The sequence below is a fragment of the Hylobates moloch genome, unplaced genomic scaffold (genome assembly GCF_009828535.3).
Source record: "Hylobates moloch isolate HMO894 unplaced genomic scaffold, HMol_V3 SCAFFOLD_4, whole genome shotgun sequence".
In the NCBI taxonomy this organism is placed as follows: domain Eukaryota; kingdom Metazoa; phylum Chordata; class Mammalia; order Primates; family Hylobatidae; genus Hylobates; species Hylobates moloch.
Window position 1 is genome coordinate 110,992,356 of NW_026652279.1, and position 24,729 is coordinate 111,017,084.

The 24,729-nt window shown below is 34.9% G+C and overlaps 1 protein-coding gene across 16 annotated transcripts in view; it reads right to left on the reverse strand.

Moving 5' to 3' along the window:
• Window positions 1-24,729, reverse strand: part of CAB39L (calcium binding protein 39 like) — a 135,132-nt gene that overhangs the window by 63,856 nt on the left and 46,547 nt on the right. For 9 of the 16 annotated variants that reach the window (XM_058437883.1, XM_058437884.1, XM_058437888.1 and 6 more), the window contains 3 exons: window positions 23,476-23,932; window positions 5,273-5,414; window positions 1,919-2,083 (listed from right to left, as the gene is read on the reverse strand). In XM_058437883.1, the coding sequence (XP_058293866.1) occupies window positions 1,919-2,083; window positions 5,273-5,383 (276 nt within the window). In that variant the 5' untranslated portion in view covers window positions 5,384-5,414; window positions 23,476-23,932. The remainder of the gene's footprint in view (window positions 1-1,918; window positions 2,084-5,272; window positions 5,415-23,475; window positions 23,933-24,729) is intronic. The other 7 variants (XM_032150885.2, XM_058437894.1, XM_058437887.1 and 4 more) reach the window with 3 other exon arrangements.

Consider the following 24,729-nt stretch of genomic DNA (forward strand, 5'->3'; position numbering starts at 1 on the left):
AACCAGCTTACATTTAACTTTAGTTCCCAAGTTTGAGAAAAAGAGGAAATGAAAAAAAATACTACTACTTGACATTTGTATACAGTCTGCATTTATATTTAGTGTCCCTATATAACACATCATATATATGTATATATTTTTATTTAGTTTAATATTTAAAACAATGCTGTAAGTTTATATTATTCCTATTTTATAGATGAGAAAACTTAAGCTCAAAGAGGTTAAGTTACTGACCATGAAATAGCAGAGCTGGGACTCTAAATTCTAATTCCAAGTCAAGTGTTTTTTTCCCTATGCCACAGCTTCTACAAGTGTTCATAATACCTAATTTTAAGCTAAATAAAAGAAACAGAAAAGTATATACATACAGTAAGACTATAATTTCACATATAGCTGGTTTTAAAAGGAAATGAGACGTAAGATGGAGAGGGAGAGTAAGCAAGCCAAGCAAGAGGAAAAAGAAAAAGATTCTGAGCAAACTATCGCAAGGACAAAAAACCAAACATCGCATGTTCTCACTCATAGGTGGGAATTGAACAATGAGAACACCTGGACACAGGAAGGGGAACATCACACACCGGGGCCTGTGGTAGGGTGGGGGGAGCGGGGAGAGATAGCATTAGGAGATATACCTAATGTAAATGACAAGTTAATGGGTGCAGCACACCAACATGGCGCATGTATACACATGTAACAAACCTGCACGTTGTGCACATGTACCCTAGAACTTAAAGTATAATAAAAAAAATCAAAAAAAAAAAAAGAAAAAGATTATGGGTCAGAAAATGCCAAAGGCAGAGAAAGAGATAGAATAAGGAAGGGAAAGAAAGAAAAAGACAGCTGTAACTGAAAGGATGAGGTGAAGTCCGGGCCCTTCCGGGTCCCCACTTGGTCCTGCTTCTAGCCACAACCGGACTGCACACCTCCTGGCTCTGCACTCCTCCTCCTCTGCTTCGGCTGCTAAAAATCTTCCCTGGTCTAACTTGTGCAGAGAGCTGTGGGCTACTATTTCCACAGATCCCCAGAGCCCTGACCTGATCTTGGTCTAATCACGGTAATCACTGTCATTAGTTTTCCTTCCACTTATTCAGTGAACAAAACTAAAAGCTATTCACTTTGCATATCTCCTCTATCTCTGAGAATGAATGGAGACCCAAGTACCTACCTGATACAAACAAAATTTGTATTATGATAGAAACAAAGCAACAAAGTGAAACCAGGACTTCTGTCACCTCAACAGTCAATGCCCAAACTTGCCTATGTATCCATTTCTCACTGAAAAATCACAACCTCTGAGTTACACAATAGATAATAATGACTAGACATATTCACCACTTACATTTCTAAGCTTTTGTTTTAGTCAATTTATTATTTAGGTAAATTAGGTATAATTGCTTTCAAAAGGAGATAAACATATTACTAGCATTTAACACATTTCTTAAATCATTGGTATAATATGTTCATTAAAAGAACTGTCTGAATTTGAAGCTCTGAAGTAAGTGAGTGACTTTGGGCAAATTACTTAATATCTTTGAACTTTAGGTTCTTCATCTATAACATGGGGCTAATAATACAGTATTAAACACAAAGGTAGTTTTAAGAATTCAATGAGTTGAATGCTTGAAACTGCACCTGACATATAGCAAGCATTCAACAAATGTTATTTCTTATTATTACTTCTATTAGCCATTAGCTTTGCTACCTAGCTGCATAAAACTTAACTATAGTTTGGCTTTTTGCTTTTGTAAAAAATAGATTAATTGTAGACATTTTAGAAAAAACATTAAAAAATAACATATGGAAAGCAATAATGAAAAGCAAAAGTCGAATAGAGATAGATAGATAGATAGATAGAAAGATAGATAGATAGATATTAAAATTGAAAAGCACCACTGGCGTCCTTTTACAGATGGTTTACCTCAAAGTCTATCAGCTGCAGGTCAGCTATCAGTGTCACCAGCAGGCCACTACTGTAGAGTTCTTGTGCTAGCTGAGCCACTGCTTCTGTTGGGGGTTCTTTTTCATTTGTACCACACAGAATTTCTTTCATTGCTTGCAGTGATTTAGACACTTCTTCTGAAGCCTAGTGACCAAAATGTATGCTAACAGTTAAAAGAACAAAAATTTTTAGGCCATAAACAAACAAACAATCCAAAAAACCACTTCTTGGTCTTGAGCTCTGTTTATTTATAATTAATGGTACAGTTATAAACAAACAAAAACCGTAAGCACTGCCTTTTTTATTTTGGAAAATATTATAAATATTATAAAATTTATTTATATAAAAAAGCTCTCTGGTATTTCTACTTAGTCAACATACATTAAATAATCTTTTTTTTTTCAGATAGAGTCTCGCTTTGTTGCCCAGGCTGGAGTGCAGTGGCACAATCTTGGCTCACTGCAAGCTCCACCTCCTGGGTTCACAAAATTCTCCTGCCTCAGCCTCCCAAGTAGCGGGGACTACAGGAGCCCACCACCATGCCCAGCTAATTTTTGTATTTTTAGTAGAGACAGAGTTTCACCACGTTAGCCAGATGGTCTCGATCTCCTGACATCGTGATTCGCCGGCCTCAGCCTCCCAAAGTGCTGGGATTACAGGCGTGAGTCACCGCATCTGGCCCAATAATCTTTTAAACCACACTCATTGTCTAATTTTGCTAGCAATTCAACATAAACTTTATTCTTGAAAATTAAATTGATTCCATTTTGAAGACTTATCAGTAGCTACTAATCTTTATTTAAAGCATTGTGTTAAGGTTTTTCAACAAATCCCTATTCCTCTGATTTTTGAATGGTCCAAGTATAAGATTGTAAATTGTCAAAACTCATAAGTTTTCTTTGTCAATCCATTTATTCCTTATACAGAATCACTGTCTTTTTTGCTATCTATGAAACTTAAAAAAAACTCACTATATTTTAAAGAATACTAGGCAAATCCATAGAGGCAGAAAGTACATAGATTAGTGGGTATTAGGGCCTGGGGGAGAGGGAAATAAGGAATGACTACTAATGGCTCCAGGGTTTCTTTTGGGGGTGATGAAAATGTTCTAGAATTAAATAGTGGTGAACTGCAAAACCTTGTGAATGCACTAAAAACCAATGAATTGTACACTTTAAATAGTGAATTATATGGTATGTTAATTATATCTCAATTTAAAAATCTTTAAAATTAATATAGGTAGGAAAGGAGAGCAGACTAATTTAGTTAACAATTTGTCTGAACATTTTAAAGAAATATACTTTTATTACTTTTAAGTATAATACTGTAATCATTATAAATGAAGAAGGAAATGAGTAGAATAAGGCAAATTACATAAAAATAACTCATGGTAGCATGATGCAACTTTTATTATTTATTTATTTTTATTTTTCTCTATCTCTGCTTCTTGGGTGATACTACTTTTATTTATTTATTTATTTTTGAGATGGAGTTTTGCTCTTGTCACCCAGGCTGGAGTGCAACGGCACAATCTCAGTTCACCGCAACCTCCGCTTCCTGCGTTCAAGCGATTCTCCAGCCTCATCCTCCCTAGTAGCTGGGATTACAGACACCCGCCACCGTGCCTCGCTAATTTTTGTATTTTTAGTAGAGATGGGGTTTCACCATGTTGGGCAGGCTGATCTCGAACTCCTGACCTTAGGTGATCTGCCCACCTCAGCTTCCCAAAGTGCTGACATTACAGGCGTGAGCCACTGCGCCTGGCCGACACTACTTTTAAAAAGTAATTTTTCATATCCTTAATAGCCTGACTGAAGCAATCCTTAATGTACTAAAGACCGGAAGCATCTTAAATTGTGAGATATATCCACAGAAGAATGCTTTAAACATACATGGAGAGCATGTTTAAGAGAGAGTTAAAAATAATCATAAAGCAAACATCTTTATGACCATCGCCCAGTCAAGAACAGGACATTTTCAGCACCCAGGAGTCACCTGAAGGCCCCTTTCAGCTCAGATGTAAATATTTTTATATCTCTTGTGACAAACATGTCTGTACATTTCTTATTATTCCTATTTTATAGATGAGAAAACTTAGGCTGAAACAATATAGCTTAGTTCCACGGATTTTCAACTTTATGGATCAGTACATTACCCCTTCATGATTTGCTTCTTTCATTCAACATTATTTTTGAGAAATGCATCTATGCTGTTGCATGTAGGCAGAATTTCTTTAATTTTTATCACTTTCTAATGTTCCACACTAATGCCTACACCACAACTTTTTTATTGGTTCTAGTGTTCAAGGACATTGGGTTGTTTCCATTGAAGGTTTTTTATTAACAACAATGCTATGAACATTCTTGTACATTTTTCCTGGTGCAGATGTGCAAGAATACCTCTAGAGTTTATAACTAGGAGTGGCACGGCAGGATTTTAGTACATGCATATCTTCATATTTCACAGATAATAAACTGGTTTTCAAAGCAGTTACATCAATGTATACGTCATCATCCACAGTTTATGAAAGTCCTCATTGCTGTCCATCCTTGTCAACACTTACATCATCACACCTTTTCATTTTTGCTAAGACAGTAGTTGTGTAATGTGAATTTATTGTGGTTTTAGTTGGCCTTTTCCTAGTTACTAATGAAAATGTGTCAAAAGATTTTTTTTTTCTCTCTTTTGCCATTTAGATTTATACTTGCAAAAAGGCCATTTTTCTTCTATTTGGGCCAAGATTTGGCTCAATATTACAAAGTGTACTAGAATTAGAATAAGCTATTTCTACACCCCTTGTAGAATTCAAGATTGTATCATTTACTGGAATAGAAGGATACTATGAACTCGTGTATTTCTTTTATAGATATCTTGAATCTAGCCATAAACTTTAGAGAGAAATCGAATATATAGGATTCAATATCCCTTTAAAGGAGTAAATAGCATTCCTGTGAGGAAGCCCCACTTAACAAGACCTTAAAACCATATGAAAATGAGATTCACTGTAACAGAAACTATCAATCTTTAAATAAAAACTTTTTACCTTTCATGTAAATGTAACATTACACACCAATATAACCTTTTAGATCTTTAAGCTGTGTAGTCTAGAGGGATCCAGTGTGGTCAGAGTCTCTAGAGAGTGAACCTAAAGTTTATCACAGCAGACTAAATAATAATCAGTTGCATAAAACCTGAAATCAACTTAAATCTATTTATAGAGGCTCTATGTGCACATCACAGACCATATTTTGAATTCCTCATTAAGCTTTTACATTGGTTTTTGGCATTGCAATGCATGTACTTTAATCATAATGTTACTGTTTTAGCTCTTACCTTGTCTGTCTTTTTGTCTTGCTTTTCCAAAATAGCCAAATTGTCTTTTAGGATTTTCACAATTTCTGCTGGATTTTTGTGTGATTTACTAAACAAAGGCATTTTTTTCATGTGTAGAAATCTCTTCTTCCAATATGGAATGCTAAAAACAAACAAGCCAACAAAAATTATAACTTTAACTCTTAATATGCTTAAATTTTTATAACAGTACGTCTTATAAGTTTTCAATAACACGAATTCAGTAATCTGAAACATTACAAGTGATCAAATTAAAATGAGTTTCAAGTTTTATGCCAAATTTAATTACATATAAGATATTTTTAAAAAGATATTTTTAAAGTTTTGCTTGAAAGTTTTTTTACAAAGTTTTAAAATCTTTCCTGCAATAGAAACATAAGGGTTATACAAGAAATAATTTTAGAGTCCAAGTTGATATGTAAAACTAGATATTTTGACCAAAGAAAGTGATAATAATAAATATATTCTATAATGTTTAGCTATACGTATTCTATAGTGCTTAGCTGCTATTATTACAAGAAGTTCCATGACATAGTTAATGAATTATTTCACTAAAGAGAAAGGCACAGTAGTTTAGATATGATTCTATCTTAAATGTCCTAGACATTTCTGGCTATTTGAGTCAATTATACTTTTTTCCACTATTTTAAAAAATATAAACTTACCCTCTGAATGCATAATAATCAATGATCAAATATTTTGCATTAAAGTAGAATTTTAAAAAGAAGCCAAATGCATTCATGTATAGACATACCTAGGAGATACTGTAGGTTCAGTTCCAGACCATTGCAATAAAGCAAATTTCTCAATAAAGGGAGTCACAAAATGTATTTGGTTTTTCCTAATACATATAAAAGTTATATTTATGCTATACTGCAGTCTATTAAATGTGCAATAGTATTATATCTAAGAAAACAATATGTATAACTTAATTTATAAAAATATTTATTGCCTGACCCTTCAGTGAGTCCTAATCTTTTTGCTGGTTGGAAAGTCTTGTATTAATGTTGATGGCTGCTGACTGATCAGGTTGTTGGTTGCTGAAGGATGCAGTAGCTGTGGTGACTTCTTAAAAGAAGACAATAAAGTTTGCTACTTTGACTGGAAGATTTCTCTATAGCATGTGATGCAGTTTGTTAGCATTTTACTCACAGTAGAACTGCTTTCAAAATTGAAGTCAGTCCTCTCGAAACCTGCCACTGCTTTATCAGCTAAATTTATGTAATATTCTAAATCCCTTGTTGTCATTTCATCTTCAGCAGGAGTAGATTCCATCTTAAGAAACCACTTTCTTTGCTCATCCATAGAAGCAACATTCTTCACCTGTTCAAGTTTTATCATGAGATTGCAGCAATTCAGTCACATCTTCAGGCTCTATTCTTAATTCTTGTTCCTTGTTATTTCCACTATATCGGCAGTTACTTCCTCCACTGAAGTCTTGAACCCCTCAAAGTTATCCATGAGAGTTAGAACCAACTTCTTCTGAACTCCTGAAAATGTTGATATTTTGACCTCCTCCCATGAATCACAAATGTTCTTAATGGCATCTAGAATGGCGAATATTTTACAGTAGGTTTTTCTATTAAGTTTGCCCAGATCCATTAGAGGAATCACTATCTATGGCAGCTTGCATCTTATGAAATGTATTTCTTTTGTTTGTTTTTTTAACTTTTATTAGAACAATATGAACATATGAAATGTATTTCTTTAACAAGTCTGGAAAGTCTAAATTACTCCTTTGTCCATGGGCTACAGAATGGATGTTAACAGGCATGAAAACAACATTAATCTCCTTGTAAACCTCCATCCGAGCTTTTGGATGATGAGGTGCATTGTCAATGAGCAGTAATATTTTCAAAGGAATATTTTATTCTGAGCAGTGGGTCTCAACCGAAGGCTTAAAATATTCAGTAAACTATGCTGTCATCTAGGCTTTGTTGTTCCATTTATAGAGCACAGGCCAAATAGATTTAGCATAATTCTTAAAAGCCCAAGGGATTTTGGAATGGGAAATGAGTATTAGCTTCTACTTCAAGTTACCAGCTGCATTAGCTCCTAACTAGAGAGTCAGCTTGTCTTTAAAGCCAGGCATTGACTCCTCCTTTCTAGCTATGAAAATCCTAGATGGCATCTTCTTCCAATACAAGCGTGTCCCACCTACTCTGAAAATCTGTTGTTTTGTGTGGCCACCCTCACCAACGATCTCAGCTAGATCTTCTGGATAACTTGCTGCAGCTTCTATAAATAGCACTTGCTGCTTTCCCCTGCACTTTTATGTTCTGGAGATGGCTTCTTTCTTTAAACCTCATGGAGCAACCTCTTTTAGCTTCAGACTTTTCTTCTGCATCTTCCTTACCTCTCTCAGCTTTTACAGAACTGAAGAGTGTTGGGGCCTTGCTCTGGACTAGGCTAAAGGGAATGTGTGTCTGGTTTGATCTTCTATCCAGACCACTGAAACTTTCTTCGTAATAACAATTAGCTGTTTTGTTTTCTTATTATTTGTGTTTTCACTGGAGTAGCACTTTTCATTTTCTTCAAGAACTTTTCCTTTGCATCCACAACTTGGCTAGCTTACTGATGCAAAAGGCCTAGCTTTCAGCCTACCTCAGCTCTGGATATGCCTTCCTCAGTAAGACTAATCATTTTTCCACCTTTTGATTTAAAGTGAGCGATATGTGACTCTTCCTTTTCCTTGAACACATAGAGGCCACTTACAGGGTTATGAGCCAGCCTAATTTCAGTATTGTTGTATCTCAGGGAACAGGGAGGCCTGAGGAAAGTGAGACAGGGGAACGGCCAGTCGATGGGGCACTCAGAACACATGCAACATTTATCGATTATGGGCACAGTTTGTGGTGTCCGAAAACAATTACAATAGTAACATCAGAGATCACTGATCACAGATCACCATAACATATGCACTAACAATGAAAAAGTTTGAAATATTGTGAGAATTAACAAAATGTTTCCAGAGATACAAAGTGAGCACATGATGTTGAAAAAAAAATGGCACCAATAGACTTCCTCAATGCAGGGTTGCCATAAACCTTCAATTTTTCAAAAACACAGTGTCTTCAAAGCACAATAAAGGTGAAACACAATAAAATAAGGTATGGCTGTAATTGCTGTCTTTCTCCCTGTAGTTCTACAGCACTAAGGGAAAGATATATAACTGTAGGAATTTTAAATACTCCCTGACATCAAAACAGAGTACAAATTATGACATGGTATCATAGATATGATATGATTTTTTTGTCCATTATTACTCTGCTTGGTTCTCACTGTAACGAGCTAATGCTAATTTACTTAAATTAAAAACGTTTTCAGGGATTCCATGTCAATCTGGTGATTAGCTAACATTTTCTGATTCACTGTCTCCCCTTTTTATCTGATGGTGGGTTTGTTCATTTATTCATTGAATAAATAATCTGAGTAATTACTGAGCACAGGCACTTTGCTAAATACTAGGGATAGAGCCACGAACAAGAAAAACACAATCCCTGTTCTTTGAAGCTTATTATTAAGTGGAAAAAGCAAATATTTTAGGGGCAATGGGGTTATACAATGTGGAAATAACACACAGTATACTGTCTTAATACAACCTCCTTTAAAAATTATTTTCATATTTTACTATACATACTTATTATAATAAGTATAATATAAGATTAGTTTAACAATGTTTTAAAATTTCATCTGATCATTATTCTTCAATTTTGGGATCCATATTTTGAAGGAAATCAAAACTCATGCTCTTAAACTATGCTTGAGTTCCAGCACCCAGACCCCCTGCAAATTAAGGCAGAACTCTCCTGCCTCCCCCAGTTCTTCTCAGACCATGGCCAGCCCCACTCCATTCCCAGACTAAACACCTCCCCACTACCAGACTAAACACCTCCCCCACTCCCAGACTAAACACCTCCTCCATCACCTGGAAACTCAAGGCTGCCTTTCTCACACTCTGGGCGACCATGCTGGTCACTATATATGCATCTACTCCAATCACATCATTTAGCCCACTGGTGGTGATTTAAGCAATGAGCCAAGTAGCACTCAAACCTTCTACACAAACACAAGACACTTAAACTCCCTCTACTTGATTGGTAACTGATCTACTGATGATTCAGAACAAGTTAATCACCCCCTTCTAGGTGTCATTTGTTCTATCTGTAAAACGAAGTTGTTCTTAGAGTAAGATTGAGCATCAGGGCTCTAGGTTATTCACCACTGTTCCACACCCATTCTGAGTCTTTAACCCCCAGTATCCTATCATGATCAAGAAAAAGCCAAAGATAAAGTGCTTAAGGTGGGAACAAAAGGAATGGAGAGGCCTGACAATGGTGCCTTGTGGGGATAAGGTGGTGGGAGAGTAATTTTTCCATAAAGTCTACCTCAGAGTTTTAAGAACATACTTACTATTTCAGCAAAGCAGGCAGTGGGGACAGGAAAAGACGCATGTTAGTCCAGAAGACTGACACTAGATAAATGCCTCCTAGGCACTGAAAACTGTGTTGAGACCACGCACATCAACCTGCCCTCAGTATTAATGCTGACAGCAGACCACGCAGCACAGAAATGTTAGTGGACTGACAATGGCCCTGTTATACTTTTCCTCTTCCAGGAGTCAGTAAGCAGAATAAACAACAAATAGGTTGCTTATTATTATTATTATTAAAGGAACACAAGAAAAGGAAATAAATGCCCTGCAGACTTGGGCAAGAAAGGTTGCTTCTGAAATTAATTCTCTATAAAGCTAGAACAGACATAAATTTAAGAAAAGAAGAAAAGGTGACAAAAAGCTTTTAGACAAAAAAAAAGAGCTGGCCAAGGTAAAAGACTGAAAATACACATACATATGCACACATAAACACACACATGCCCAAGATGCAGACTGGGAATCCCAAACTGCATAGAGCAGAATAACAATACAGAAAATGGATCTGGGGCAACTTCAAGGTACAAAATTAGTTAGTCTGCATGTATTCATTCAAAAAGTATTTACTGAGGACTTATAATGTACTAGGCACTGAACAAGGAAATATGAAACAAAGAAGCCTCAAAGGGCTCACGATGTATTGAGAGACACAAACACATGCAAAATTTTCCCAGAAGGCGAGAAAAGGTCGAAAAAACTAAAATGATGAAGAAAAGATATAGAGTGTGTATCAATACATATCTTTATATCTATATAGGTATTTTACAGCAATGTGAAGAAAATGGAGTGTTATCCCCTAACAAACGGGTGTTACGACAATGGAGAGGGAGGATAGGAAGCCAAAAACAGCAAAGGAATTCAAAATGGAACAGAATCAAAGATATAACAGCATAAACAGAAAAACAATCTCAACTTGATCATTCGAAATATTTTTCTGGTTAAGATTCATGATAAGACCCAACATTCAGTGTCTTGCAGCTTTTAAAATAAACATTTCCTTCTCAAATCACATTCCAACAAAATGACCTTAAAAAAACAAATAAATGAAAGCATAAAAATCAGGTTGGTTTTGGACTTCCATGAACCAAATGCCCGAAGGCCATGGAGAAAACCTAGAGTTCTGATAAGGAAACTCTATAACCCCATAATTAAATCCTTAGCCAATATATCATTTATGTGTGAACAGATAGTGTATATTTACCAAAAATGGAACAAAAAGATGAGATGGAATGAGGCCCACAAAGAGCTCAACAAAATTAATGCTAAAAAATCAGAAATCGTTCTTGAAAAGGAGCCTTTATATTGTTGGCAGAACATGTGGGAGGGTGAGAATCTACAATTATAACTCATTCATATAGGAATAAAAATAAATAAGGATTCAACTAAAGAAGTTAAAAAGGAAACTGCCCCAAAAATCCCCAAGAAAAGACGGATGGAAATAATGATAGAAGTGGAAATAACTCAATCAGAGAAGTAAAAGAAAAGGAAGAAAACGTCTGGTAGCTATTTGGTCCAGATTTCTTCTGGTGATAGATGTGTCTGCCCTACTTCCCACATCACCTCACCCCACCGAAATGGGGGGAACATGACCCAGGTTTGGCCAGAGTATTCCCTGTCCTGGATGCAGCAACTGGCTAGTAAATAGATTGCGACACAGCCAATCAAAATAAAAAAGAAGAAAGGAAAGTGTTGATGAGAATGCTGACAAAAGGGAACTCTTGTACACTGTTGGTGGGAAGGTGAATTAGTACAGCCACTATAAGAAACAGTGTGCAAGATATGCAAAAAATAAAAATAGAACTACCACACGATCCAGTAATCCCACTTCTGGGTATATATCCAAAGGAACTGAAATCAGTATGTCAAGGAAATATCTGCACTTCCGTATTCATTGCAACCTTATTCACAATAGCCAAGACATGGAACCATCCTAAGTGTCCATCAAAAGATAAACAGATAAAAAATGTAGTACAGGCTGGGTGCGGTGGCTCAGGCCTGTAATCCCAACACTTTGGGAGGCCAAGATGGGTGGATCACTTGAGTCCAGGAGTTCAAGACCAGCCTGGCCAACTGGGGAAACCCCGTCTCCACAAAAAATACAAAAATTAGCTGGGTGTGGTGGCAGGCACCTATAATCCCAGCTACTCAAGAGGCTGAGGCACGAGAATCGCTTGAACCCAGGGGGCAGAGGTTTCAGTGAGCTGAGATCGCGCCACTGCACTCCAGCCTGGGTGACAAAACAAGACTCTGTCTCAAAAAACAAAACACTGCTTTAAAATAGATTCAAAGCAGAGACAAAAGGTATGGCCATCTTCATTCAATATAGCCAAATTGCTTTCTCAAGTTGTTAATTCCAGTTTATACTTTCACAGCTGTGTAGTGTGAGTTACAGTTATTGCCCATCCTTCCTAACATTTGGACCTGTCAGAATTTAAAAATTTCGCCAGTATGACAGCTGTAAAAGATTGTCCTATTATGGTTGGAGTGCAGTGGTGTGATAACCGCTTGCTGCAGTCTTGGCCTGTTGGGTTCAAGCAATCTTCCCACCTCAGCCTCCCAAGTAGCTGGGACCATAGGCATGTGCCACCACGTCCGGTTAATTTTTGTATTTTTAGTAGAGACGGGTTTTGCCATGTTACCCAGGCTGGCCTCGAACTCCTGGCTAATTTTAATTTTATGTAGAGATGTGGTCTCTGTATGTTGCCCAGGCTGGTCTCAAACTCCTGAGTTTAAGTGATCCTCTCACCTTGGCCTCCCAAAGTGTTGGGGTTATAGTTGTGAGCCACCACACCTGACCCATACTAGTTTTTTCACTTTCTTATTCTGCACATTTCCTAATTCTATACTTTGCCCATTTCATATTAAAAAAAAAATTTTAGAGACAAGTTCTTGCTGTCACCTAGGCTGGAGTGCAGTGGCACAGTCACAGCTTACTGTAGCCTCAAACTCCTGACCTTAAGTGATCCTCCCACCTCAGCCTTACAAAATCCTGGGATAACAGGCGTGAGCCACTGTGCCCAGCTACTTTGCCCAGTTCTTTAAGGTGGCTGAAGAAAGTCATACCAGCTGCCAATACCAACTAGTACAGTCCCTCGCTAATAAATATAAATCACATGCAAGAATCATGAGGTGTTTGATGAAAATCAAGAATATAAAAGAGAAATATAAAAATAAATAGAGCAAACCCTGCGGGGAATGGTAAAAATTATATTATATTTATATACCCAAAAGATATGCTATGCTATCACATCCATAAAATAAGAACAGGCTACTATGAAAAAGAAGTAAATAATGAGTGAGAAAACATTCTTGGAACTAAGAACATGCAATGCAATAGAATAGCTGATTGGTAGAAGGGTATAGAATTGAAAAACAAATCCACAATTTAAAGACCAAGCCATGGAAATCTGGAATGAAGAGTAAAATACAACGAAAAGCAAAGAACTAATTCAGAGAAAAGTTGGAAATATACAGGGTAGAGCTGGAGAGCCAATATTGATTGAATATAAATTCTTAAAGGAAAAGAAAAAAACAGAGATAACTGATGAGAGAGTAACAAATACATCAACAAATAAAAAGGAAGCAAAATTCCTAGAACTGAACATGTCTTCAGATTTAAGTAAACTAATGGTTATCACAGAGAGGGAATGCAAAAAAGCCTACTCCAAGATACACTGTGAAATTTCTGAACTCTAAAGAGAAATCCCACAAACTTCCATAAAGGGGAAAAATCTAGAGTGGCACCTAAGAACCAGACTGTCAGAGTGGAATCAGGATTAGTAACTTCACACCAAATGACAGAAGGCAGTGAAACACTGTTTACATAATTTCCAGGGAAAAAGATTTTTCACCTAGAATTCTATACTTTACGAATTAAGCAGATGTGAGGGCAAACAAAAATTACTTAAGGACGAAGATAGTGAACGAGTAGGGGGAAGAGAAAGGAAGATGGAGGAGAAACAGAAAAATGAGAAAACAGTTGAAAAGTAAGCAGTTGAGCAAAGAAACCAATAAAATATGTGGCTAAATCTAAGTAAAGGTTGATAATGTGTCTGTGACGCTTAATATGACTGCTAAAAATGTATTCCTGAAGTATTTTGATAGACGTAAAATGTTTTTTAAAAAATCCAACCACCTAGAAAAATACAACTAAAATTCTTTTATAGACTTTGTTCAAGGAAAAGGATATAAATAATGATTAAATCATAAAAAAATTTATATGTGTTTGTCATGCCAAAGTAATTTAAGTCTCTGGGTTTTCTATAATCACATCATAGACAAATTAAGATAAACCTGTCTCTTGAATTGTTTATTAAACATTTAATGATGAATATTAGAATAATGGAAGTAGGATGCAACCACCAGGAGGAGGAAAACAGGAACAAAAATAATTTGACCAAATCAGCAAGAATCAGGAATGAAAAGGAAAGCATAAACAAATAGTAATCAGAGAATATACAAAATATAGATGGAATAAGAGCAACCAATAATTACAATACATACAAATGTGTTAAATTCTACTACTAAAAAACCAAGACTCTCAAACTCTCAAATTGGGTTCACACACACACACACACACACACACACACACACACACACACACATTTCTGCTCTGAATTCTGCAAGAGCCATAATAGAAACAAAATGACACAAAAATGTTCAGAATAAAAGGATGCATAAATATATATCAAGCAATATTACAACATGAATATAGGAAATGCAGAGTTCATGACAAATTATACACACACACACACATATAGAGTATTTAATATATGTATTTAGTTGTCACGAACAGAATATATAGAGGTTATTATACTACATATACAGTGTATGTAATAGAAATAATCACACATATAAAGTCAATTACCCTTACAAATTTAACACTATTTCATATGTATATTAGGTACAATAAAGGCTATATTAAATAGTTTTAATTTGGTGACCTTAATATTCTCTAGGTAGAACAAGGAAGTCATTGCTTGAAAGACAGAAAACACAGGAGTCTGGGCCAGGTGTGGTAGCTCACGCCTGTAATCCCAGCACTCTGGGAGGCTGAGGTGGGCAGATCACAAGGTCAGGAGTTTGAGACCAGCCTGGCCAATATGGTGAAACCCATCTCAACTAAAAATACAAAAAAAAAGAAATTAGCTGGGCATGGTGGTGCGCGCCTGTAATCCCAGCTACTCGGGAGGCTGAGGCAGGAGAATCACTGGAATCTGGGAGGCAGAGGTTGCAGTGTGCCGAGATTGTGCCACTGTACTCCAGGCTGGGCGACAGAGTGAGACTCTGTCTCAAAACAAAACAAAACAAAAAACAGAGAAGTCTGGTAGGGAAAGAGATAAAAGATAGCTACTGACAGAAATGAGAACAGGAGCTACTGGGAAAGTGATCTAAATTATTTTCAGTTTAAATATGTTCAATATAGACCCTAAGTAAAATTCTGGCCAACAAAAATCAAAGGCTGTGTTTACAAGATAAAATATCAAACCAGGTTTTTAATAATAGAAAATTGATGAATATAATAAATTATATCAATAAGTCAAATAAAAATTATCTCAGTGGCATCTGAAAAAGGTATCTAATAAAATTAAAACCAGGAGAGATACAAATCTTAGATCAATTTACAAAATAATGGTTAATGGAGGCATACTTACTAAAAGGAGGTATAAAACAAAGGTCATCACAATCACACTATCATTGCCATATGTTGTGGTCAATGCATTAAAATATAAAACACAAATAAATGCTATAAAATTTGGGAAGGATGTGACAAAATTGTAATTAACAGACAATATGATTATATACATAAAAATATGAACAACCGAAATTGGTAGAAGTTAGGTGAAGTAGTCAAATACATGATAAATATACATACAGCTCTCACATATAAGAAATTGCCAGTCAGAAAACATAATGAAAAGCGTTATTTTGTTCATACTGCCAACTAAATATACACAAAATCTACACCAGATCTGTATTTTAAAAAACTACAAAACCTTAATTTCGAAAATAGGTTAATTACTCTTCCTGAAATAGAAAACTAACAAAACAGAGAATAGAAGATGTACTTATAGATGTATGTGTCTATTTATCTATTCATCCCTTCAGCTAGCCATCCTTTTAATCAGCTAGCTAGCCAGAATGATTCTAGAATGTGGCTTAGCTAATCTTAATGATATTATCTAAATTATGAGATTTGTGATGGTTTAACTTTCTTCATGTAGGTATTTTTCTGCATTATTTATAATAAGCACATTTCTTTTTTCTGAAATAATAAAGAGACTGTGGAGAAAGCCTACATAATTAAGACAGGAAAGATCTGAGGTTAAAAAAACACACCCTATTTTGTTCTTGAATAGACAGAATAAATATTATTTAAATGTCAGTTATTCTTAAAGTTCACAGTTTGATACAGTTCCAATCAAATGTCCAAAAAAAATTTTTTGGTATCTAAATTTAGTCAAGAATACTAAATAAGCAAGAATAACAAACTTTAAAAAGGAAAATTACTTAGGAGGAAATGAAATGAAAAGTGTTATAAAGTACTGTAACACAGTAATAGCACAAGAAACAAACACATCAATGAACAATACAGCCCAGATATAGATGTTAATATAAGTGACTTTCAAATTTCTGGATGTGAAATAGTTTCTCTAATTTTAGAAGTGATAAATTTCAAAGAAAAAGACCAACAAATCAAAGTTAATACAAATATGCCACAAATATAAAAATTTGAATTTCTATAGATAAATAATAAAAAAAAATTACAGGCAAACAACAAACTAGAGAATTCTGTGATATGAATCTGAAAGATGGAGGGCTAATATCATTACAAAAGATCTCTTTAAGACAATTAAGAAAATCATTAAGGAAACATACAGATAAGTGAAAACCATAAATGAGGAATTATAGTTAATGAACATACTAGTAAATGTTTAACCATTCTCTATAATAAAAAAAATGCAAACTCAAAGTGAAAGACTATTTTGTTCATTATGTTACTAAGTTTTTTGTTGTTTTGACAAACTCAATTCTAATGATGGTATTGTGCAACAGGCTCTCATTTCTTACTGGTGCGGATATAAATTAGACAATAATTTGGCAAATATGAATCTAGAACCTTAAAATGTTCACAACCTCTGGCTTTATAGTAATTCCATTTCTGGTAATCTGTCCTAGGAAAATAAACTAAAATAAGGGATTATCTTTATATGCAAAAATGTTTACTGCAATTTTTTATCATAAAAAACTGAGAAATATCTAATCTAACAGAGGGAAATAATTAAATTGTGATATGCCCAGTTGATGGAACATTAGCATATGTCACAGATTTTTTAAACTTTTAAACATTTTACAATTATTTTACATTTTAACATCTTCAAAGCTTAGGTGTGTCTTACAATTGCTGGTGCCTTATACTAACAGGCAGGTTCTTTTCTTTCTCAGTTGTACATAAAGTAACCATATGTCTTACAACCAGTGACTTATTAAATTTGATGAAATATGTCTAGGAAAATATTTCCAAAGAATGTGAAATAGAATGGAAATGTCAATGTTAAAAACAACATCCCAAATTATGGAGCATAACTACAACTATGTAAAGCAAACAAAACCACAAACACACAAAACCTATGCATAGAAAAAATAATTTTGAAATGTTAACAGTGATTGCCTCCAAGTAGTGTAGTTTGCTTGTGGATGCTTAATTTCCTTTTTTTTCAAATGTTCTGCTTTTTCCAAAGCTTGTATAATAGATCATGCAAATGCTTTTATAGTAGAAATGCCTCTCTTAAATGGTATTTTGAATGAATAAACAAATAAACTTTTTTTAAGTTCAAACTGTGGAATATCTGATTGTCATGTCTTGTCTTTTCTTTTCTTCTTTTTTTTTTTTTTTCTGAGACGGAGTCTCACTCTATTGCCCAGGCTGGAGTGCAATGGCATGATATCGGCTTACTGCAACCTCTGCCCCCGGGTTCAAGCGATTCTCCTGCCTCAGCCTCCTGAGTAGCTGGGATTACAGGCACTCACCACCACACTCGGCTATTTTTGTATTTTAGTAGAAACGGGGTTTTACCATGTTGGCCAGGCTGGTCTCGAACTCCTGACCTCGTGATCCGCCTGCCTCGGCCTCTCAAAGTACTGGGATTACAGGCATGAGCCACCACGCCTGGCCTGTCATGTCTTTTCAAAGCATTATTCAAACATGATTTCTTTGGCTATAAAGTTTCATAAAGAGTAGTACTTGGCTTAGATTCTGGAGAGAAAGCCAAAAAAGACCATCCAACTCTGCTCCCAGGGAACTCACACCCTGTAGATTTTGTAGTAGATTTTGGCAGCATTCTCTTTCCTAATACACAGTAAAATATTTCATATTCCTAACTTGTGTGTGAGCACCATTGAAGATGGCCCAAAATCAACCACTCAAGTGAGTCATCTGAATATGTTCAGTGACATAAATGGAAAGGAGAGTTGGCGGGGGGTGGGGGGATAGGAAAGGACCTAGGGGAAGAGGGGAACAGCCACCTGGAGCATTAAATGCCCTTGTTGTTATCCCACTTAAAATATTTCAAAGGGAAAAATGTCTAATATCTAATCTCCAACTATGCTATTCAATAATAATTTGAGGCCAGGTGTGGTAGCTCACACCTGTAATTCTAACACTTTGGGAGGTCAAGGCTGCAGTGAGCCATGTTTGTACCACTGCACTCCAGCCTGGGCAACACAGTGAAACTCAGTCTAAAAAAAAAAACAAAAAACAAAAAACAAAAAAAAAAACTTAAAAAAATAACGTTTTGAATGTCAAAGGTTTCCCAGGAAAACTGAAGGGAGTGGGAAATTTATATCTGAAGCCAAAAGAGATGTCTCAACATTTCCAGAGGTATAACCAAACTGCTAACTCATTTTAAGAAAGTCAACTAAAAAATAAACCTTCTTTTCCTCATATAAGTTTATTTTACAATCAACAATGAGTTAGACAGGAACATTTCCAAAATGATTTCTTAAGAGCTTGTTAATTTAACTTAAGGCACAGGCACCTTCTGTTAAACTAAAAAACTTAAAATAAACCTACCACCACATAAAAAAAAAAAAATTCAGGGCCAGGCGCGGTGGCTCACGCCTGTAATCCCAGCACTTTGGGAGGCTGAGGTGGGTGGATCACATGAGGTCAGGAGATCGAGACCAGCCTGGCCAACAGGGTGAAACCTTGTCTCTACTAAAATACAAAAATTAGCTGGGTATGTTGGCAGGTGCCTGTAATCCCAGCTACTCAGGAGGGTGTGGCAGGAGAATCACTTGAACCCAGAAGGCGGAGGTTGCAGTGAGCCAAGATCGCACCACTGCACTCCAGCCTGGGTGATAGAGCGAGATTCCATCCCAAAAAAAAAAATTCAGAAAAGTTCAGGGATACTATTCTTTTATCTGTATTCCAAATAGGATTCACAGACAGAAAGAAATGAAATCAAATGTACATGGCAAATAATTGTGCCTGTAAGATTCATTTTTAAAAATTAAATGGGATGGCGGTAACATGAGTACATACCTATGTCAATACTAATTGAACCGTCCTCCTAAAATGGGTGCATTTGATTATATGAAAATCTTAAAACGAAAACGTGCACCTTAAAGTTGTACTGTATTTGCTACTGTATCCAAGAAGACTCTCCCCCAAAAAACATAGTTTAGAATTGCCTTCACAGAGATGGTTAAGTTACAAAGCATATCATTATATATGTAATAATACCATATCATTATGAACCATATTATATATGTCAAAGAATCTTCCAATCAGTATCTTCTGTGTTTCAATTTTTCCATTTTAAAATATGCATCCTAATTACAAAGCACAACTGAATTTTGTACTTGAAAACCTATAGATATGAGTGAAACAATAAAGTACAAATAATGACTTTCACTGATAATCCTTTTTTTCAGTTCAAAATGACTAAGAATAACTTGTTTTTATAAGTTTTATTAACCAAATCTGAGGGAGAGGCACTTTCTAAAAATGGGCAATTTACACAGAAATGGAAAAGTTGTGAGGAGCTTTTTATGAGTCCCATTCATCTGGAAGCCTCAGTCAGACTTACATCAGAAGAAAAGCTCTTTTATAAGAGAAACTCATGTCCCTTGTTAATTACTCTTTATTTCTAATGTACAGTAACACTGAAATATATTTTTTAAAATAATTAACATATAAAGTTAGGAATATATACAACTACTACTACATTTATTATCTAAGGATCCTACTAGGCTATTGTAGTTCCAAAAAAAAACTAGTAACTTTATTCATTAGGTTTACACAGATGTTTCTGTTGACAGCTCCAGTCATTTTTCAGAGCTAAAATTTTCTACCTTTATTAGCTATTAGTAATTGTCAATGATTGAAAATTTTATATTAGAATTTTACAAACTCAATTTATAGCAGAGATCTGAACCAAAGTCAGTATTCTCAAAAACTGGTATCTATCATTAAAGCATTAGAGCTTACTGAAATTAACAAATGGTTACTCTTTAAAAAATAGAATTATCAAGGGAAACTCATAATTCATTTTTCATTCTTTCTTGTAAGCACATACATATTACACATAACAAATTTTGGTTAGATACTCTTATTGATATTAAGACATGGTTTATACAAATAGTGTGAAATACAACTATTTCATGGCTTCAATAAGCCCTGTGCCTGTCTACGACCTGTCAATCTATAAAAACATTAACATGAGAGAGTAGAGATGAAAGTGATTTTGCTAAAGTTATCTGTTATCCCAAGCTGTTCAAAGTTGATTCCGTTTTTCTGGCTGAGTAATTTGATATAATCTTTCATCCTTCCAAAATTGGAAGGGACTATATGAGTTTCTGCTAGAAATTTGAGACATTTAAGTCACAAAACTGGAAAGTATATTATCTCACTTATAAGCAGTAAAGATCTCTGTTTAAACTAATTAGTGAAATACCAACTTTGACTATAATTAATAGACATGCTAATATAGTTTTAATAGATTATTTTTGTTATGTGACTATCAGCTAAATATAATCTTTAAGCCACATTATGAATATATATGTGCATGTAAACACAGTCATATATATATATCCCAGAAATGGAAAATTGTCCAAATCTACCTTTATCCATTCAGTAAATACTTGTTAAGAACCTATTATATACCATTTAGGACTACTCAAAATCATTACTTTTTACATAAGATTTACAATAGACGAAAGAAAGTATTTCTTGATCAAATGGAAGAGTTTTTATGCCATTACAAATCATCCAAGATAACCGAAACCTGCATCTACTGTATTGTTTATTTCATTATTATTTCATTACATAAGTATATTGCATTACTGACTTTTAAATTTCATATACTGGCAATTCAGAGAGACTTTTAGGACCAGTAAAGTTAATTTGGATAGACCCAAGACAAGTTTTCCAAATAAGTCACATTTCTTCATATGGGTCCTAGTAAACATCTGCAAATACATAATCCTTCTGAGTTAAAGTTGACACCTGACTTTAGAATGTCCCATGTGCCTTGTAAATTGCCTCCCCTCATCACCATTCCTACTCATTCAAGGCAGCAACCAAGTTATACCATGGTCTTTTCTTGTTCTCTTCAGAGTTAGACCTATTCTATCTTACTTTTGCTTGGTTCACATCTCACAATTCAATCAATTCTTGTCAGGCCATCTCTTTCTCATGAGGAAAAACATGTGCCCCTAAGCCTCTTTCCTTTATTGGATATCTTGGAAAATAACTCATTTCAATTTCTGTGAACCAAAGAAACAGTTTAGTCCTCATGCAATAACTATTATCAGGTACCTACTATGTTCCACACACTGGGCTAGACCCTTAGGAATGGCTAAGTATGAACTCAATGGCCAGAAATATTCTTGTAGCAAGAAAAAGAGAAATCACTGATTTCAATGTCAGATTAGATCTCAAAAACAGTGCAATCAACCTTGAAAGCTCATGAAAGCACCCAAAAAACCCATAAGCATCCTTCCAAATACCTATCCACCTATTAAACTTGCTTTTCTTTAAGCATTCATATTTAGAATAAAAATAATATCTTATCCAACATAATTATTTTATATTTTGTTTCGTCATTGGAATTGACTTTCTTATATTTTTCAAGGTAGCAATGGTTTTTCTATAGCACAGGTAAAATACATTCTTAGACTATAATAAACGCTCAACAGTCACTTGATAAACTGTTTTCCAGGGAAAATAGGTTCTAAATTTCCAACAATCCATTCACAAGTAAACTTCTGAAATACAAAGCATTTGTAAATTGGGAATGCATTATTCTTTATTTCTATATTTACATTCCTATGGGCATGGGAAATGGTACCATCACTAAGGTAACACAGTGAATGACTAGTTTAAAATAAAAAATTATTCTGAAGAGTGTGAAGCTGTATGCAAATAATTTTCCACCAGTTTAAGAAGGACTGAGCATGGGAAAATCTATAAAGAAGTAAAAGTAAGTTTGTGATATTATCTCTATGATGTTTACTTTTAAGTGCAAGATACCAATTAGCCCAGAAAAGGTTTCCATAGACCAGCTGAGCTGCTTCTTATACATAGGTCAACAGTCTAAAAAAAAAAAAAAAACCCACAAAATCCTACAAAACAAAACCTGTTCTACAGGCTTCTGTACACGTAGAGGAAATGTTAGAGAAAGTACAGCCATTTTATGGTCTATCTAGGGTACAAGCCCTTCTAATGTGTTCACTAATACTCTGCAGAAGTTTTCATTTCAGTTGTTTTGCCTTAAAGGATTCACTTGAATCAATAACTAAAGACATATATATTTCTTGAGGCTAGCAGAGGGTAGATTAGAAACTCTACTTAAAGTGGTGCATCTTCATGCAGTGACTCAATTTCACAGTTAACAACATAACACTTTCTTCCTCCTACAGAAGAATGATTATATGCCTCCATCCATGCCTTTAAAAAGATATATATAATTAGCATACACTCTCCTATTTTAAGATTATACAAAGAAAGTTTTATTGGAATGTGAATAGATATTTTTAAGAGTTTATTTTTCCTTGCTCTATTGCTTATACAAACACAAACACACAAACACACCAGGTTATATTAGCTCTTCAACAGAATAAGATTGTATGAGAGGAAAATTTGGTATAAACCGTAAGAACAAAATAACTGCTTTGTTCCTTACTTAGAAACCCAAATACATTCATTCATTTTACATAAAATAGGAAAAATCAGGTATCACTTATTGGGTCTAACAGAAGCAGTCAACATTTAAATTATATATCCTTTAAAATAATAGTATCAACATTTTTATTTAAATTATGAGAGAATGCTGTAATGTAGAATACAAAACACAGTGATAATTTAAAATGTACTAACAATAGACAGAAAGAGGTAACTTTCTAATTTTCATGCAGTTGAAAGAGAAACATGAAAAACGGTATACTCTACTGCCACTATTTTATTTTTGGAAACTCTTTGTAAATAAAAACCCATTTCCAAAATAAGATATTCCATGAACACAGAATAGTTGGTAATGGTTCAAGTGCCTTAGGCAACAGAGAAGTATTGTTTTGTAGTTTTTTTAAACCTCTCCTAGTAACAGCAATTCATTATGCACAAAGAAACAAGGTAACAGCATGGTTTATAATGAATATATAAGTAATAACTGCAGAACCTCAATTAAAACTAAAGTTTACCATATTCCTTTCATTTCTATAAACCAGTATAGATAACCTTGCTGATACTCACCAAATGTTACAGAAATGCCTAGGCTTTTCTAAGCAACAAAACGTAGACACATGGTGAGGTGCTGAAGACAGCTCTTTCTTGAGCTCAAAGCACTTTAGATGAAGTAGCCTTTATCGTCCATTTAATAGAGGTTGCCTCCTATTACCAAGCGTGGCAGAGAAAAGAGTTTCCACAGTTAGGTCTTGACTTTCTGTCCCTCTTTTTGAAGAGTAACAGTTACCACCGGAAAACGTTACCAGAAAATGATCACTTGAACACTCACATAGGGCAGCTGTAAATTTCCACTCTCTTTGCTTGCTCTCAGATTCCAAGCCTTGCTTGTCTCTTAATCTGTCACAGGCAGTTCTGTTTCTGGTCAAACCAGCTTGCTTATGCGTTCTCCACTCCCTCTCTAACACTTGCTTTCAGATACGTACCACAGTCACAGCTCCCTCTTTTACTTCCTCCCTCCTCAGTCCTGTAACATCACAAGAATGTGTGTAAAGCTGAGGCAAAATAAATTCTTGGGCCAAAAAAGAAAAAAGTCTAGAATAAACAAAATTTTTTCTCATCACTTTTTTCTGTCTTAAGTCTTATACTTGTTCATGCACGGGGTTTTGTCAACTGATTAAACTGGCTGGACCACCTTGTTTAAAAATGTAAATAAAGGTTATTTTTTTAAAAAGCCATGTTGATAGTAATAACAACAGATTCACCTGCTAATATGCTAGCTCCTCAGGGAAGATGGTATTCCCAATCATAAGAAAGTGGAGCAAGTAAACACACAAGTACTTGTATTAGAAACTTAATCTTAACATTTAAAAAGCAAGGAAGGTTTTAGAGTACTTATAATTTAAACCGTGTAATTTTATGAAAACTTAATGTATTTCTTAATATGGTATATTTTGAAACTTGGACCAAAATTTGCAGTTATAAAAGGGAAAATTATAAAGAACATAGAAAAATATTGACACCAAAAACAAAAGAGCAGCTTAATCATGTATGTGCAAACCAAATGTAATTATTGCTGTTGGAAAGAAGGGTTTTTTTTCCCCCTAAACATTACCGGTCAGAATGCATAACACCTCTTATAAGAATTACAAAAGCTAAAGGCTACAAAAAATTATTAACGTTATTATACACATATAATTATAGAGTAAAGTATCTTAAAATTATGAAACTCTCTGTAAGGTTTGGGGATGAGGAATTAGGTGGAAAGCTGAGTGGGCTCATGGTTGGCAGGTTTAGATGGCATTTGTAGGATTCTTTGGAATT